The sequence below is a fragment of the Sciurus vulgaris genome (assembly GCF_902686455.1).
Source record: "Sciurus vulgaris genome assembly, chromosome: 6".
Lineage (NCBI taxonomy): Eukaryota > Metazoa > Chordata > Mammalia > Rodentia > Sciuridae > Sciurus > Sciurus vulgaris.
This window is the reverse complement of record NC_136466.1, coordinates 124,316,431-124,335,909: the sequence shown is the minus strand read 5'-3', so window position 1 is coordinate 124,335,909 and position 19,479 is coordinate 124,316,431. Positions and strand designations below refer to the sequence as shown.

General features: G+C 39.5%; 1 protein-coding gene across 12 annotated transcripts in view; it reads right to left on the bottom strand.

The window, feature by feature from the left end:
* PDE4D (phosphodiesterase 4D) overlaps nt 1-19,479 on the bottom strand; it is a 1,241,089-nt gene that overhangs the window by 45,670 nt on the left and 1,175,940 nt on the right. For 10 of the 12 annotated variants that reach the window (XM_079144026.1, XM_079144025.1, XM_079144027.1 and 7 more), the window contains one exon: nt 3,569-3,681. In XM_079144026.1, the coding sequence (XP_079000152.1) occupies nt 3,569-3,681 (113 nt within the window). The other 2 variants (XM_079144022.1, XM_079144024.1) reach the window with 2 other exon arrangements.

Genomic DNA, 19,479 nt, shown 5'->3' with positions numbered 1-19,479 from the left:
TCTACATTAAAAAAATATTTTACCAGAAAGGCACTTTGCTTTGCAAAATCTATGGAAGGATAGAAAAGTGCCCACCAATCTATATGAAATTTTGCATGTTCTAAAGATAAATATGGCCTTTGTTTTCAGTTTTACAGTAAAACAGATAAAATAATTAGTTGTTCTGTCTGGAATTCCATAGTTGAATTATTTTTAAAAAATTAAGCTTCCAATGAGTACTTCAAATAAATGTTCTTATAGTTTTAAAGACAGCTATCTAAGAATTATAAAAGTATCTATGAAATTTAATGTGTCTAGCATAACTTATGGTAGGAAAACAAACAAAAAAAATCCAATATTTTAGCTAAATAGGCAATCAGTAAAGTTTGACCTGAGTCCCAAATAATACCAATAACAACAGGTATAGTGCCTACTCTTGGCAGACACTGCATTAGCTTGCTGTTCAATATATATTACATTGACCTTTCAAAGTAGCTATTATTATACCTATATTAAGGAAACTGAAGCTAAAAGGTTTAAGTTGCTAATGTAACTCAGCTAGCAAGGAACAAAACCATGACTGAACTTTCAGGTCCATCTGCCTCCAAAAGCTCTGAGAGCTCACTAAAATTGTCCTCAACTGTAGCAAAGAGGTTCCAAAGGAAATCTGTACAAATCTCGTGCAGATTAATGTGCTTATGAGGGTAAATGCTGTAGATTTAATCACTCAAATTAAATGCCATCTGGAATCTCTTACCCCAATTGGTACAAGCATCCCACATGTCGTATAGCCAACTGGCCTTGGCCAAGAATTCAATAATTTTCCTACCCCAATGGCATTAAAAAGCAGTATGCACAGTATAAAACCAAAGCAGAAACTACAGATAGTTACTTCTAAAGCATTATTTTAAAGTTACTAATTGTTTTAGGTTTCTTTTATTAAGATTTTTAAATATAGAAATTGTTAACCCAACTTGTTGAAGGGGTTTGAGCAGGTTCCTTCTTCCTAGCACCCAAATTCACCTCCATAATTAGTATTTACTATTACCACTTTTAAATTCTGGTGTCTTACTAGTGTTTTTATTGTGCTTTTTAATCTATTAGAGTACAATTTTAAATACCTCAAGAAAGAGAAAAACTGCACTAGGTAAAAGATAAACACTGACAGAAGGGATGGCAATAAGACTAATAACCAAAAAGCAATGTTGCGGACTTATTCCTTCTTACTCAAGAGATGGTGTGAAACAAGCTGCCTGTATTTCCAGTCCAGACTGAAGGTAGGGCATCGCTCACAGGGACCTTCAGATCAGCTGCTCCAGCTCAGTTTATAGCTCTCGTGGCTGTGGCTTATTCATGCCCTTGTTACCAAGCAGAAGGGTAACTTCCCAACCTTTGCCAAGAGCTGCAGTTCTTTCTAATTCTTTTTTATCTATAAAAAGTTATGTGAGCATAATACAAATTTAAAGATGAGTAAGTTGAAAAAGAAATGAACAGCCTAGAAGTTAAAAGTTGAAGCAAGAGCTTTGGTTGAGCCAAGTTTCATTTTAAAAATAAGTGTCATGTCAATAATCTTTCAACCACAAGCCATAAACACAACTGAATGGCTGCACTTTGAAAAAGTATTTTCTCACTTTACCTACATTTCACTTCAACCAAATAAACCCACCTTCTGCACTAATCCTGTAAATTAACTAAAAAATTTGAGAGACTTCACAGAGATTTAAAAGAAGGAAAAAAAAAAAAAACAAAAAACACCTCTTATTTGGAGGCTTGCAAAAGAAAGCCATCATTTTGAGCAATTAGTGTGACCTAAAATGTTTTTATCTTAAAGTATAGATAAATTATTCCACAGTTGAAATCACAATATATTGTTAGATTTCACATCAATTTTTAAACTCAAACATAGGTTTCATCATTAAGAAAGTGAATTTTAAGGAAAGTGAACTGTAACCTCTCAGGTACTGAAAAAGTACTGTCAAATCATCTCAAAAACAAACAAATGCATGCATATCACTAGACGCCTTCAAATTCTGCTATGCCTTTTACTACATGGAATCAGTAGAACTCGGCTCAATGTAGAATGCTCCCACTCAGCATTTAGGACACTAGACATAACTTGGCATATATCTCATGCTATTATGAATCAAATTATGAAAAAACAACTTCTATTTCTAGCTTTTAAAAATAAGAATTTGTTAGCCAAATGAGAACAATGGCACCTAATGCTACTGCAGGGATTAAGAGTCCCAATAAGAAAGCAATTCTAAGAGAAGTCATGCCAAATTTAGAAATAAGACCCAAATTTAAATAATAAAAAAACCTGATCTGATCATCAGCGTATATATGGGTAGGTCAGTGTACATATGGGTAGGTTAGCAACTTCAGGCAGTGTCTGGGGATCCCTTTTATTTGCTTGAAGCCAATTAAACAACAATGCTATCTAAATAAGAAATGTTGACAGACAAGACAATCAAGTGCCTGTGATGCTATGCTATTTTTGTAAAAACTGCAAGAGAAAAAAAAAACAAAAAAAAACAGGCGGGATTAAAAACTATAGTAAGCTAAACTACGCACCGCTCATTGAAATACATGTACACACCTGAAGAGTAAAATGGCATAACCTTCCTGACCTTGCAAATAGGTGGCCCAAAACACATAAATATCTTTAAGAAACAATAATATTGCCACACAATATTACCAGTCCTTACTGGCTGAATCCCTCAGACATCTGCATCCAACATGCACATGCCCCCTTTTCTTGCCCCTTCAGTCAGTCAGTCATCAAAACACACGTAATCCCAATTATTTCCTTGCATAACTACAGACAAAAAGAACAGGAATTTTAAAAAAATACTGAAAATACTCTACCTTTCCTTCCAGGCTATTTTATGGCTGTTTCATGCTGAAGATTACTTATCAGTCTCCCAAACTCCATTAACTGCCAAGACTAGCACTTCTGTACATATGGCACAAATGCCCAGCTGAAGCCTCCTTGAAACTAAATGACCTCAGATACCTGGATTTGTTCTCCAACATTGAAAGAAAAGGCAATGATCATAATGAAGCTTCTGTTACCGTTTCCTGTGAATGTGTATGACCAACAGAATATATAAAGGCTGAGGTCTTACAGGGTACCCTGACAACTAGATAAATGGGGGTTAAGGTTCCAAGTTCAGTGAACTCTTCTGAGTTTGAGTGCAGTAGGTGGTGAGATCCAAGTGATTTCATAGACATCCATCAACTCTTATTTCCAACCAGGAATCTCAAGAATACCTTTAAATATACACCGCCAACAGACCCTACTGGGTTTCTGGTTGCAAGGCCAAAATGTCACTTAGGAACCCTGTGTCCTGGGATATTTGATCAAACTATGTCAAAGTTGATTTTGCAAAATGTTTAATTTATCTAGAGTGAGTGGAAGAGAGAAGGAAGGCATGGAAACAAAAACCTTCTTCCTAGGCAGAACAGCTAACATGCCCTAACCATGACAAATTTCTCCATGTATTTCCCGGGGCCACAGGGACTGGTGCTTCACCAGCGTGGGAATCAGCAGCCTCAGAGCGTCAATGACAGTGGAACAGGAGCTTACCTTGTTGGAGGCCATCTCACTGACGGAGTGCCTGGTCTGCAGGGTCTCTAGCTGGTCCAGACACCAATCCAGTTCCTCCAGGGTCTCGCTGGCCAGTTTCTGGTAGGCCTCCTCTGCGAAGAGATAGGGAAAGGGGGTCTCAGTTCTCAAGCGCTTCACTGGGCCGCCAGCGAGTTCAAAGGGGGCCATCCTGCCATACCCCGCCATGCTCGGATGCCCGGTGCCCGCACATGAGGGCTGCTCCTTCATATTGCCGAGGCCGGCAGCTCGATGGGGTCCGAGTCTCTGCCCACGGGGCCGTCGGCGACTGGAAAGTTCGGTTTCTCCAGCTTGGCGTCGCGTGTCGGCCTCCAGAGAGGGCGTGCAAAGTGCGACAAGCCAACTTTTATTACGGGAACGCGGGCGGAATAACCAGGATGCGACTTTTGGACAGCGCGGCTGGCGTAAGTCCTAGTTCGGGAGGATGGCGAAGGGATGGCGCGCACGCTTCGCAGCCGGTCCAGCAGACCGGCGTCTGGCCACGGCCGGGTCTCCTCGGCCCCCGGCCCCACGCCCGCCCCTGCCAAGTCTTTTGCTCTTAAAGCGAATGAATCAGCCGCGGCCGGGTGAGCGGCCACCACGTTTCCTGTTTTCTTTCTCAAGTCCTCGGGCGGCGGGCTCAGCGCGGCTCCATTGCCGCAGCTTTCCGGGAACACTCCCCCTCACGCCCCTCGGCGCTGTCTGGCTCCTCCTCAACTCCCTTACAAAAAGATTCCGAATTGCAAAAGCCTGTCCATGTCACCCGCCGAGTCCTTCCCTGCAGCCCCGCCACCTCGCCGTGGCATCACCCGGTGCAGCCGAGCGCCACTCGCTTTGAAGCGCGGCCGGGGAGGCGCGGGCGCTAGCGTGTGTCTGTAGGGCTGCTGTGGGGCTGTCTGCAGGAGGAGAGCGGCGGAAAACCCGGCGTGGAGCACCCGCAGCCCGCCGCCCGGGGTCGCGCCCGCCGCGGGGCTCAGGCGGGGCTCAGCGGGACCCGACGCGCAGGCGCGGGCCGCCGCGCACCTGCCCCGCGGGGACCCTGCGCATCCAGCCGGGCGGTTGGCCCTCCGGGACTAGGGGACTGCCAGAGCCTCCGCGTTTCCACTCCCCGGCACGAACAAGGTTACTGAGGACCCGCACAGCACAGTCGTTTCTGAGGGTTTATGTGTTAAGAGTTTCTGAGGTTCGCTTTCTGGGGGGTTAGGACTTACATTAAGGTAGATCAGTTGTGGGAATAAGAACATTTCTATCAAGAGCAGACTTTCAGAATCTGGTCCACCTCCTAAGTACCAGATCTCTAAATTTGGGGGGTGGACATAAAACAGAGTGCTTTGTTTGAGATCCAAACGCCTAAGAATCTAACAATGTACTGTCCTGCCTGTTCACATTGAGTTACCTAAGAGTTATCTTAAAGGAGCAACAACGTGAATGAACCACAGAGTAAGGAGAGTTCACACATGTCCTGAATACGTGCTTCCTTTGTGGAATTGCACAAGACCTGGATGATGTGGTGCCAAGGACAAAAGTCTGGAAGGGGTGTTTCTACCCCACCATGTGCAGAATAAACTATAAAAACGGTAAAACAAAAAGACCATATCCAAAAGCAATGTAGGGAAGCTGGTTCCGTTTATAAAGGTCAACCCAGGAGACCACAGTTCACTCCTCCCTTAATCTAAATGGATCACGCATTAGCGTGGAGATAAACAAGTCATTGTGAAGGAGAGAAAACCCAAAGTCCCATGGGTCCATCCTTTAAAACTTTGTCATTCAAATAAAAACACTGAAAAGCTCACATCAAGTGATGGAGTCCCTTTTGGGGAGTCTTCCAATCTACTGATACTGGTGAGGAAGAGATTCTGCGCTTGAAATTTGGACTTCATAAATTAGCAGGGACACAACAAAGAATTTCATGGATTAACGTTCAGGATCCTGGGACTTTCCAGACAGGTTTTTACAGAAAATATGTAAGGGTTACAGTAACTCTCAAAATATTTGTTACATGTGCCACGGGGCTTGTTGTTATCAAGGATTCTTGTACTGTTTGCTCTTCACTTTTAGTACTCTAGTTTTTGTCTCTTTTGTTTATTTTTCCCCCTGCACCAATCTCTGGAAATACATATTTTAGGTGGATGAGCAACTGCCTAAACCTTGCCAGGTAACTTAAAGTTTAAGGTTGAAACTTTTTAACCTTAACAGAAAAAACAACCTTAAAAGATAATTTAAAATTTAAAATACTTTAGTTTTTCTGTGATTATAAGGCTATAAAATGTTACATGCTTCCTATTTTAAAAACTGAAACATTACACATATAGAAAAATTCCCTTGTAATCCCACAACCTGAGATGTCAAAGGATTCTCTCTGTGGCTGTAACACAACCATTTTCAATTTACTGAATCCTTTCCATATGGAAGTACAGCATTACCTAGTTGCCATAGGAGTACATCTACTTTATGGTTTTATTTTTTTCTTTTTTCCTCCCTCAGCTACATAAAATAGGGACATAGGAAATTGTAATTAACTTATTTTATAGTCCTTTTGAGTTCACAGTTAGTACATCCAGTAGGCATAGCCATTGTGCGGGTGTGTTCACTATCATCTTTTCAGTCATCTGAAGCCAGGAGTCCCCTCTCCCATCTCTGAGGTTGGACTTTCCATATCCCTCTCCTATGCAGTTCAACTCTCAAAGCCTGAGACCCAGGGGACCTCCCAGTACATAAAATGTCTCCCCCTCACCCCAACTTCACTCAACTTTCTAAAGTTTTTCTGAAATCAGAAGTACAAATTCAGGCCTCAGACCTAGCAGGATATAGTTCCACATATTGTATCTCAACCTTTATTTTTTAATGTGGAAAGGCAATTTAGGAAAGCTTCAGGTTAGAGCCCTCATGCAGTGTGCTACGGGATTTGTTCTTAGGAAGGTGATATAATGACAAGAAGGGCAATTTATTTCAGATGATCTGTTTTAAGTTCAAATCATGGATCAGCCATTTGACTATCAGGATTTGCGTGCCAACACAATGTTCTAACATCTTCTACAATATTCTATGTGAGTCAGGAAAATGACAAAAAAAAAAAAAAAAAAAAAAAAAAAAAAAAGACCCAGAACATACATACCAGTAAGTTAAGGAAATAATTACAGCAGAATAAAGAACAGTTTGTTTTATAAAGTTTGTTGCTCAATAAAGAATTATTGTTGATATTAGCATAGAATTGAGAATATTACTTTTTCCACATTCCTAAGTCAATAGGTAATATGGCTAGCCACAATTTTTCAGGATCATTAAGCCTTCATTTTTAGGAATTTTAACCCCAAGTGTTCTAAGGCACTGAGTAACTGACTTTTTCTATCCTTACCATTAAAAAAGAAAAGAAAAAGAAAAAGCCTCAATGTGCAGTTGTCAGATATTCTACAAGAAATTGAATCACCACACCAAACACCTAAATGCCATCTACAGCTAGCATGTCAAAAACAGTGAACTGTTTTAATTTTGCTTTTCACCAAGAACACATACTGCATTCATTAATAAAATACCCGCCCCCAAGAATAGTATACACTACAGCCCTATTTAAAAAAAAATATGAAAACCCTTTTATTTAATCTTGCTAAGTCATAGAACTAAAGAGAGAAAAACACCCAAGCGAAACTATTGGCTAAATTCCATACAGGCATTAGAGGGCTATGGAATAGCAACTGAAAAAGAACTTGAGCCTTTGGCAGCCACCCCCCTCTCCAGGCCCCCAGCAGCATCGGTTTTCTCCAAGGCACCCTTGAACTATGTAACACCAGGGCTCTGCTCAAACCCTCCCGTGAACAAACAGTCCTCAGTGCCTGTGGGCCAGCACTTGGCTTCCGTCATTGTGATGCGCACAGGGTTCCCCTGACACATGGCCTGAAACAGTGCCAGGGGCTCCAGGAGAGGATGCTGAAGCGGCAGCTTCCCTTGGAAAAGGAAAAAAGTCATCAGCTCAGAGCCACAACAGTTAGCTGGAGTTTGAGGTCGTTTTCTTGTGCAATATTCGGCCCATTACTCTCACCCACAACTTAGAGCCGTGGCGACCGATGAGGTAAACTGATCCACTCTACAGGATGTGTAACTGTGTCGATGTTGGTTTTGTGCCAACATTTACAGGGTTAAAGGTCTGTGTAAGTTTGTTGCAATTCCTAGACAAACCTATTGCTGCAAATGAGAATAGGTCCAACAAATGACTTACTTTGGATACCTTTTGCATATTCTTAATTTAAAGAAAATAAAAATTATCGCAGCTGATTCAGATTGCTTTTAAATTAAAACAACCTCAGTAAACAGCTTCTAAGAGTAAATACTTGATACCTTTCTAACCAATGCCAGTTTCTCTTCTCATTCCCAGCAAAGTCTCTTCCTTGCTCCTAAGGAAGGAGTTGAAAGTGCAGGCAGAACTGGAGAAAATGATTTCTGCTTCACCCTGCATTGCTTTGAGCTAGACACTCCCAGACTTTGCTCTAGTAAGAGATTTGTGCAGGTTAGCTCTAACTTTGCTGACAAAATTTTTTTCCTCTATAAATTTTATCTGATGGGAAGTACATGAAGGCCCTGGAGTCTCTTTCAGTGTGTACCTTCAACAGGCTTAAGCAAAACTTGCCAGTGGCAAGCTGCTTTTGATTCCAAGTGTATTTCTGGCATTGAGCTCTTATTTTGAAGTATTTAAAAATCTTATAATATATATAAACTTTCACTTAGTACTTCAAAAAATGTCCAAAGTGAAGATGAGTGTAACTTTTGTGAGGGTTTTTTTTTTCTTTTATCTTCCCACTATCTACATTTTTTTCCTTGTGCTGCCTTAAGGCTCTAGTAGAACTTCTTAAATGAAATAAACAAAGGATTGAGTTTCACTGACTTTTGGTCCCATCAGTCACTAGCATTTATTTAGCACCGACTATGTATGTGTCACATATTAAAGTCTGCAGGAACAAGAAGATTACAGGTGTGCGTCCTTTATCCAAAGGAACCTAGAACCCAGCAGTGGAGACAATTTCAGCATACTGCACAGTAGAAAGTACTTGCGAAGAAGGAAGCACATGGGCTATGGGACAATCAAAGAGGGCCATTTAAATCAGACTGGGACAGAGGTGGAGCAGGAAAAGGCAAAGTCCTAAAGAAGGAAATAGAAGGCAAGTAAAGAGGGTGGGAGGGATATTTAGGAGAAAACAAGCAGACACCTAGAGCTGTGATCAACAAGATGTGTCTGTTGTGTGTGTAGAAAAATGAATTGTCATGAATAGGTCCTTGCTCAAGGGAAAAGAGGCTGGGAAAAAAATCTGAAAAATCTGAGAAATCCGCAGACACTAGCCACGGAAATCTTCTCAGGCATCGGCAGGTAGGAGCTTTGGACTATCTTCAAAAGCAAGAGACAGAGTAATTCAGAGAGCTGTGTGATGTGGTATCTGATTTTAGTTTAGCTGGAAAGTTCTTGGGCTATGAAATAAATGGGATTGAAGGAGTCAAGGCTGAAGTCAGTGAGACCGTTATCTTTGGCTATATTAGTGCTAGAATAAAACTAAATAATTTATAGACCATTTGCTTCTCTGATGATTATTCTTATTTAGGACAACCTCTATATTAAAACAGGTTGGCATATGTTCTCCCAACACATCAGGCATGAATGGAGGGACTGTGCCCAGTGTGACCTGAGAGAAGTAGGATTTCTGCTCTCAAAAACTGCAACCTTCTAGTCACTGAATTTTTAATCATATGTCAGGAGAATGGTGCATATGATCAGAATATCTTTCAGAGAGAAACTTCCTGCAAGAAAGTGCTACTTTAGTAAGCCTACTTATGGCAGAAGGTCAGGCTTTGAGAAACTATGGGGGGTTAAAATGAATCTATGGCCTGTTCTACATAGGAAGCCAGAAGATTAGGCTGACTGTTTGAAAGGGAGTTTGTGTGTGAGAGAGAGAGGGAGAGAAAAAAGTAAGTCTGGTCTAAAGAGTAAGTCCATCAGGTAAAATTTCTTTTCCCTCAATCTTTGATAAAGTTCCTGAAGGCACGGGAGTTGTTTTGTTCTAATTCATTGAAGGGATTGCACTTGAAGGCCAGATAGGCTAGAGAAGTGTTTACCTGAGTTGACACAGAAGAGACTGAGGAAGAGGAGAAAAGCTTCTAGTACTTGATTTAAGAATAATTTTTGTCCAAACAATTTGAGTTTGATCCAAGTGTAATCAGATACCTGAGCTGGTGGCTCCATGCAACATGTGTGTAATTATAAACAATATTATTCCTTGAGAAAAACTGGAGAAGTGGAAGAAGTATCCAATCTCCATTCCACTATTTACAAGCCACAATCACATGGCAATTCCCCCAATTTTTCTGGATTCTTACTTTTTTCATCTATAGATTGGGGAGGTAATAAGAACTCTGCAGGTTATTTTAGTTTACGTGAGAGATTGTGAGTTAAATAATCTTACATTGCTTACCAGGTAGATTCTTTCCACAACCTCCTCCATTTAACCTTTCCCTCCCCCTGGAATTATTTGATGTATCTAACTCAAATAATCCTATTAGTTAAAGTAAATATATCAAATAATACTTAGGTAAAACCTAGGACTCCAGAACCTTAGCCAGGTATCTGGGATAGTTTTTAGGATGTCTAGAAAGAAGAAAAAATTCAAGAAAGGAGGCAAAGGGCCAGTCCAAAAGTATGTACTTTATGAATCTGCTTTAGGAAAACCTTGCCGCTACATTTGGTCCAGAATTTACATATATAATTTAACCATAGGACTTCATACAGTAAATCTAATGTCCTTTTGGTATGTTTTATTTGTATTTAAGTTGAAAATGATTTCTCCCAAATAACAGATATGAAGTGCTATTATTTTAGATAAGCTAATTCATTCATTCAACAACTTATATTTAAGCATATATATATAGTATGTACCAGGCACTATGTTAAATGATGAAGATTTAACAATGACAAAGTAGTCAAAAGTTCCTTCCTATTCTCAAGTTTACAATCTACTGGTTATGAAGATCTTTTCATTTTAATAAACATATACTGAACATCTGTTATGTGTCAGTTGTCAGTTTCCAAGTATACTAAATGGAAGGAGATGACCTTGGACTTCTGGCTCCACTGAGGAACCAGGACAGTATTGTGTAAGTTGTGCACTAAAACTAGGCAGTGAGTATGATACAGTGTAAGCAGAAGGCAGAGATTGGTGACAGAATTGGTGCCACTTGATACAGCCTTAGAAAGACATGGAAAAGCTTTCTGAAAGGAGCAATGTCCATGCGGAGTCTCCAAGGATAAAATCGAGTTGACCAGGTGGAAAACAGGAGGCAACAGAGGCAAACACATACCATTACCAGGTGGAACACACAGGCCATTTAGGAGCCACAGCAGATAAAGATGTAAAGTTTAGGCAAACCATGGGTATATATAAAAATGAGGAAGAAGTTTTGTAAGACTACGGTGTTTAAGAGTTTATGACTTTTGGAGGCATCACAATACCTGACTTCAAATTATCCTACAGAGCTACAGTAACAAAAAACACATGGAACTGGCATAAAAACAGACCCATAGATCAGTGGCACAGAAAAGAAAACATAGAGACAAACCCACACACCTATAGTCATCTGAGCCTTGACAAAGATGCCAAAAACATACTTTGGAGTAAAGATGTTTTTTGACAAATGGTGCTGGGAAAACTGTTTATCCCTGTATATGAAACTGACCCTTATCTCTCACCCTGCACAAAAATCAACTCAAAATGGATCAAAGACCTAGGAATTATACCAGAAACTATGCAACTCCTAGAAGAAAATGATAGGTTGATACTTTAGCATATAGGTACAGGCAATGACTTTGTCAATAGGACCCCTAAAGCTCAGGAAATAATGCAAGAGTTAATAAACAATACAGCATTGAATTAAAGAGCTTCTGTGCAGAAAAGGAAACTATTAGGAATGTGAAGAAAAAAACCTACAGAATGGGAGAAAATCTCTGCTAGCTGCTCCTCTTTCAGAGGATTAATATCTATAATATTTGAAGAACTCAATAAACTTTATGCCAAAAAATAAAAAAAAAACCCATTAATAAATGGGCAAATGAATTAGAGTCTTCTCAAAAGAAAAAATACAATTGGCCAACAAACATACAAAAAAATGTTAACATCATCTGAAATTAGGGAAAAGGAAATCAAAACTCCACAGATTTAATCTCATACCAGTCAGAATGGCAGAAATCAATAATATAAATAATAAATGCTGGAGAAGATGTGGAGAAAAAGGAACACTTTTACATTGCTGGTGGGATTGTAAATTAGTACAATCACTATGAAAATCATATGGAGTTGCCTAAAAAGACCAGGCACAGAACCACCATATGACCCAGCAATACCACTCCTCAGTATTTATCCTAAAGAAATCATCACACTATGATGATACAGGCATACCCATGTTTATAGCAGCACAGTTCATAATAGTCAAATTATGGAACCAGTCTAGGTGTCTATCAGTGAATAAACTAATAAAGAAAATGTGGTATATATACACAATGGAATTTTATTCAGTCAAAAAATAATGAAACTATGGCATTTGAAGGAAAATGGAACTTGAGACAATCATGTTAAGCAAAATAAGTCAAACTCAGAAGGTCAAGGGTCATATGTTTTCTCTCATATGTGGAAGTTGGAGAGGAAAAAAAAGAGAGATGGGGGTGTGACTCATGAAAATCAAAGGGAGATCAGAAGAGGAAGGGAGCAAGGCGGAGAAGGTGGGAGGGAGGGGAAGTGCTGGAGAGTGACACTGGCCAAATTATATTTCTATATTGTGTTCATGTATGAATATGCAACAACAAATCCCATCATTATGTGCAACTATGATGCACCAATAAAAAATGTGAGGGGAAAAAAGGTTTATTTGCTTTTTCCAAAGGATCCATAAAATATGTTCTATGCTAGAAGTCATATGGTCAAATTTGTTTCTAGAAAGATTGCTCTGGGAATAGAATGAAAGGAGGATTGGAGAATGAAAAGGCCAGTTTAGAGGTTGATGATGAGATAAGGAGAAAATTCTGGCCAATGCCCAGTGGAGAAGCTGCAGAGCAGAAGAATTGCTTAAGAGACAGAAACAGAATTTCAAAGAAGAATATTGCTATGGACCAAATGTTTGTGCTTCCCTAAAATCTGTATGTTGAAATCTAATCTCCAACGTGATGGTGTTTGGAGGTTGTGTCTTTGGGAAGTAATTAGGTCATGAGTGTAGAGTCCTCATGTGCGGGGTTTATACCAGACTGGGCAGCCAGCTTGCTCTTTTGCCATGAGGAAGAGATGGCAGTCTGAAACCCCAAAGACAGCTCCCCACAATCCAACCACATTGATACCCCGATCTCAGACTTCAGCCTCCAGAACTGTGAAAAATGAATATTTGTTCTCCAAGTCACCCAATTTATGGTTTTAGCAGCAAGAACTGATTTAGACAGATATTAAGACTTTATTGCTAATACTCAAGACAGACTGTATATATCCACAGGTCTGGATTAAAATAATTTCATTCCAAACTTGTATTTTAGCAACATAAGATCAAAGAGAGTATTAAAGTATGTTAAGGAGGAAGTTTGTGTCTATTGTTTCAAAATGTAACAATAAAATGTTACAAACAGGCTTAAAAATAAGTATGAGAACCAAATTATTTACATACCTTTGTAACGACTTTAGGGATCAATTTTATTCCCATGGTGTTGTGGGAAGGTACCTATGTTTTCATTAGATCCAGTCAAATCTGGACTACAACAGTCTTTGAATCTTTATCTTTGTCAATTACTGCACAAATAGTTCTTTAGAGAAAATAAGGAATCTCATAAATGGTCTGAAGTGACGCTGGCTCTCTCTAGTCCTTCAGCCTCTGATCTTACACCATGTCATCTGGGTTAGGTGCTGGTTTTAAGGTTGTCCAGTGTTGGTTATCACAGAAGGGCTCAGCTATTTTTGTAGGGGAACTTTCTGAACTGACTTAGATGCTGTCAAATATCCCTTTCATTACCAAGGATGGTGCTAGAATTCTGCTGAGTTAGCTTAACCATATACCAGGTGTGGATGCTTTATATTTCAAATCAAGATATCCAGATAAATAAAGCTACTGATAAACAGTGTGACCAAAGATCGGACAGGAACAATTTTAGAGGAGCAAAAGTTTATTTAGTGCTCATGGTTTCAGAGGTCTCAGTCTAGACAGTCAACTCCATTACTCTGGGCCTAAGTTGAGGAATAAAATCCAAGAAGAAAGGCATAGTGGAGGAAAGCAGCTCAAGATACGGCAACAAGGGAGCAGAAAGAGAGAGTGTTCTGCTCACTAGGGACAAACAATAAACTCCAAAGGCATGCCCCCAGCGATCTATCTCCTCCAGTCATACCCCACCTACTGCAGGTACCACCCACTTCGTCCCTATCAGGAGATTAATCCACTAATTAGCTTTTTTCATAATCCAGTCATTTCACCTCTAAATTTTCTTTCATTGTCTCACCCATGAGATTTTGGGGTGAATCTCCTATCTAAGCCATAACTAAGAGGAAGTGTTTTGATCCTCTTTTCTGCCTAATTTCACTCTTGTCTCAAACATATTACCAACTAATACTTCACCAGCTTACCAATTTCTTCTTAATATCTGTAATTGCTAACTTCAATCAAGGTTTTTTCAGTTATTTCTAATGAACACAAACCAACCGAAAGCTAGAAGTTCTACAGTAGAAACCTATTCGATGTCACTTAATGAGTATTATCTAAACTTGGAATGCTTTCCTTGGTATGGCAAGTATCACTATTTTTTTCAGTCTAGAGATTGAACTCAGGGCCTCACACATGAGAGAGAAGCACTCCACCACTGGACTACATCCTCAGTCCTTTTTATTTTTATTGTGTGATAGTCTTGCTAAGTTGTTGAGGCTGACCTTGAATTATCCTCCTGCCTCAGCCTTCCAGGTAGTAAGGATTACAAGCAGGTGTCAACTGCACGTAGCTCAATTATCATTTCTTGAAGCACCCTTGGAAAACTATACTATCTACACCTATATATCAAATATTATCTGTACCTATACTATCTACACCTATATATCAAATATGTCTCAAATATAAACTCACTTGCTCTCTAAGTGCCCACATCTTTGAAATCTCCACTAGGAACATTTTATTTCCCCCACCTTGCCTTTGCAACAGCCTACCACTGAGAAATGGTCAGGGAGTGATCTTTTTCCCTCCTTTTCCACTTCATGTTCTCTCTTTTCCCCAGAAAGAGAGCAATCAAAACACCCATAAATAGTTATTTATTGATACATATTCTCCCATATACTAGTTGCTGTAAAATACAAGAAAAATGAAAGATTCAGTGGCCTGGACCTAGGAAGGACCTTAACATATCTTACTGAGAAAATCAGACACATGATCAGCTGCTCCCTAGAGGCAGTGTAAGTGTAAGGTGGCATATAAATCATTCAGTCTGGGAGTGCTACTGGAGTTCAGAGCACAGAGGGGCGGGTGTGAGCTGAAGCTGAGGGCACAGACTGCCAGGAGGAAGGCCAACTGGGATGCAGGTCTTCAGCTGAGGCTGTGGTTTGAGGGGCTGTGGGAGGAGGGAGTCAGCAGGCATTTCTTTTCAGGTATAAGAAGTGCCTGGAGGCCTGCAGCAGGGTAAGGTGGGTGGGGGGTAAATGGCCTGGGCAGAGTAGACTCCTTCCAGGGAGGAGAAGGAAATAGAGTTGAACACTTAAATGTGTAGCCTTGAGCTAATGGATACTGTGGGCATTGGATAAGTGCAGTGGTAGCCAGGGAAGATGAAATGGAGAAGAAACAAGGAGGGCGAGTGAGGAGCCGCTGTAGCAGTGCAGAGGCAGAGCGGAAAGCAGAGGTTTGAAGGTGTCCATTTTAGAGGCCTACCACGGCAGAGCAACAGAGAGAACTGAGGTTCCCTTGCTATCTGCAACTCGGCAGCCACGTGGAGAATGTGGGCAACCTATTTAACTTCTCTACACCTCAGCTTTTTCTTTTGCAAAATGGGACTAAACATCTGTCCTCTAGAAGGTTACCTGTGTCATTTTTCACATTTTATTTGAATATTAAGACTAACTTTAATCTAAAAATCATGTATCTATATCCCTATTTCTTTTTTTGTTGGTTACAACTTAAAAATATGATTTGTCTTTTAAAAAACTGTATTTATCAGCCTATTACCTATAACACATGAGATGCTTTTAATAGCAATCCGTTTTCTCTCCATCTCTTCCTAAAAGACAATTCATACCATCAAAAGAGTCTTGTACATATTTTTGGTACTAGTGGGAGTCAATTCCTGTACCTGTCTAAAAAGTAACACAATTAAGAGTGTTAATTGTGCTTACTTTGAAATATTAAAACTGCAGTCTTCTTTTATTAAGCAAGATGTATAAAGCATGTCATTTGTATTTTCTTCAAGTTTAAGATTAGCTTTTAGAAAATCATATTATTCTACAATTTTTGTTTTTCAGTTCTGTGGAGCACATTAAGGGCCTTGTGCCTGCTAGGTGAATGCTCTATCTTGAGCAATTATTTTTGATAACTTTTGCTATGATTTGATCTTCCAAACTTAAATTTTAAGTAATACTCCAGTTGTATGCTCAAATGAGAGCTCTGTGGTAAGAGAAAAACAATCGCTTAGTATTTTTCTTCCCATTGTCCGAAAACGTGGATGTAAATATATATGTGTTATATATAATGTACATATAATATTTATACATATAGCATACATAACGTTTATGTGTGTGTATATACCTTTAGGGAATATTTGCTAGCTTGTATCATTTCAGGTAATGTGTGGACATTTTGTTTTATGATAATTAAAACATTAATATGAATAAAAGATTTTCAATTTAAAACAAGTGTTGGGTTTACTAAAATTATTGTATGTGTGTCTTTCTGTTGATTTCATATTTTTCTTAAATGGCCTTTTATATCTTAACTGTTGAAGTAAATGTGTAAGTTGTTGAACTGATTTTTATGAATTTTTCTATTTTCTAACACCACCATACTGACTGCATTCACTTTTCACTTGAATTTATTTATTTATATAAATTTTGGTTATAAACCTAACCCATGAAGAAGATTCTGGATGTTTAATTCTACATTCTAATTTCAACCTGTATATCTTTTTTTTTTTTTTTTCAAATTTGTCTTTTCTGACTCAACAATTATACTTTTTCATCTTGAAAGTGTCTTGCCTTCATCTCCTTCAAGAGCCCAGCTAACCAGAGCATTGCTTTTTGATATTCTTCCAGATCTTCCAACAATTGCCGTGACAGGGATCTTGAAGTCCTCTGACACCCCCGATCATCTTGTGAGGTCCCAGACTTCTCACACATAGTTTTGTGGGATTGGGGGGAATTAAATGACATTGAGTGACTTACAAACATTTTGTCAGTGAACCACAGTAAACACTGTTTTATACTATGACATGGTAGGCTTGTTTCAAGTGGGAGATGCCATGAATATTGTTGTTAATTGTGCCCTTTCTTGAAGACATGTGGGCGCTGATTCCTAGTAGTATAAAAAATATGTACGGGAATGGAGAAGGTTTCATTACCTCTATTTGTTTAAAAAGAGATGGTGGCAGATTCCTACTATAAACATTTATGTGTCAAAATACTCATGGCAAATTTCATTTAGAGTCCTTTTAACACACTGTGCTTTTCAGTTCAGGTAAAACTAAGGGAAGGAATTCCATCTGCACAATGTAAAGGAAATCTGAATACAACTGAAGCAGTGTACGCACCACACATATGTAGCGACTAGGAACAGAACTTAGCATGAAGTACTGTTTATCCTTGCTATATATGGTTCACTTTAATATTTTGTATTTCTATGGGCCTTCGTGACCAGTTTGCGCCTGTACCAGCAACAGAGCTTAGTGGTGGTGACAGAAACATTCTGGAGAGTAGTGTTTACTCTTGCTCATATGAACAAGGTAATTTCAAAGGACAGAAATTGAAGTGCTTGTGCTGGGCAGAGTGATGATGAGGAGTATCATCCTTTAGGAGGCTGAGGTGGGGGGATCACCTGAACCCAGGAGTTCCACAGCAGCCTGAGCAGCACAGCAAGACCCTGACACCCCAACTTAATTTTTTTTTTTTTTGGGGAATCTGCCTAGTCACTTGAAACACTATTTGATTTGGAGTCAAAACAGAGATTCCTTTCCTGACTCCAATAGTGACCCAGGAATGGTCTTGGCCAAATGATCTCAGCTGTCCCTGGACCAACTGGGACCCTTAGGAGATGCAATCTGAGGAACGCAGACTGACCAAAAATAGTTGAACCTGTTGACCTAAAAATGACCTATGACCCAGGAGTGCTATTTCTCAAAGACCACAACGCATACTCACCCTTTCATTGATGAATGAGTAGGAAAGACACATCTTTCTATTTGACCCTCATTTTCCTCTCTACCCCTTCAGGTCTTATATTCCTGGCAAAACACATTTCCTACATTTCTGGTGTTCTCCTCTTTCAATACTTCCTACATGATCTTATATTCCCAAAGCATAGTAATAATAATAACAATAATAATTACTATTATAACAGTAATAATAATACCTCTCAATAATAGTAGTAATAATAATTATAGATCTCTTTACTGAAGACCATATTACAGGTTTTTATTGACTAAAGTTTTTATCAAACTTCAGTTCATCTTTTGAACTACTCAAAAAGCTACCTCACTTCCAGCACCGTCCCTTATGTCTGATCCCACCTCCACCTTTGCAGTAAGTTTTCTGAGTCTGGACTCTGCATATTTGGATATGTTGGATTACTTTTTACAATTTATCTTTTGTCACTTGATCTGCATGATCAAGCTCCTGCCTTTCCTAATTTACTTCCTGTATGTGAAATTGCCTTCCAATCTCTGCGTAGTCTCAGAGGACCCAGATGACAAGCTCCACCTCACAGGGGCAGGAAGGAGCCAGACCGGACATCACTGCGGGAAGGAAACAGGAGGAGATTCAGAGCAAGGGGTCCAGGTCTGGAGGGAAGTCACATACTCTACTGGTTTTGGTTTTACCTGGGGTGAGCCCTTACCACTGACACAGTTGAAAACTAGAGTTGTTAAATGATTCATCCCTGTCTACTTAAATGTTGGTTTGACTCATTACTTCTCAATAAATACTTGTTGAACCCTGCTCAAGGCAGCAAACCCGTAATCTGTGAGGTACTCTTATTATGAAGCTGAGCTCAGAAGACTTTTGGCTAAAAGATGTCCACAGACCAGAGGTATTGATAGCAAATGAACAATCACAGTGATTTCAAAATACATTTATGCATGCTGTGGCAGACACGTGGCCAGGTCAGTGAATGCAAGCTGCCTGGGGAGGGTGTCCATGCTCCTCTCCACTTGGTAACTCATCATCAGAATTTGCAAAGTACGTTACATTTTGCACTTATAGGTGATTGGGGAAAATCCAGGTGATCCCCCTAGTAGGAGTTTCCACTAAAGATAGAGACTGATAAATATGGTCAAGGCACCACAGAGAAAGCAGAAGTAAATCTTAAGTCTCTAGATCTGTAAACAATCTGTTGAAATGATTTGTTTGCTACTAGAATGAATCTCTCCAGTGTTGGGACCATACCAAATTTTGGTGCTAAACCCTCACTGTCACATATTAGGTGTCCAATAAACATTTGTTGAATTAAACTGAAATTAAAAAAGCATGCAGCATTACCCTTATTAAGATCACCTTTCTATAATGCTTCTATATTTTCTCCTGCATCTGAACATCAATAACTAAACTTTTAAAAGAATATGAACACGATCAAGGGACTTTTAAACATCATACTCAGAGATACCATATGACCAGACTAACTTTCATGCCACAGCAGAGAAATCACTAGTAGGATAACCT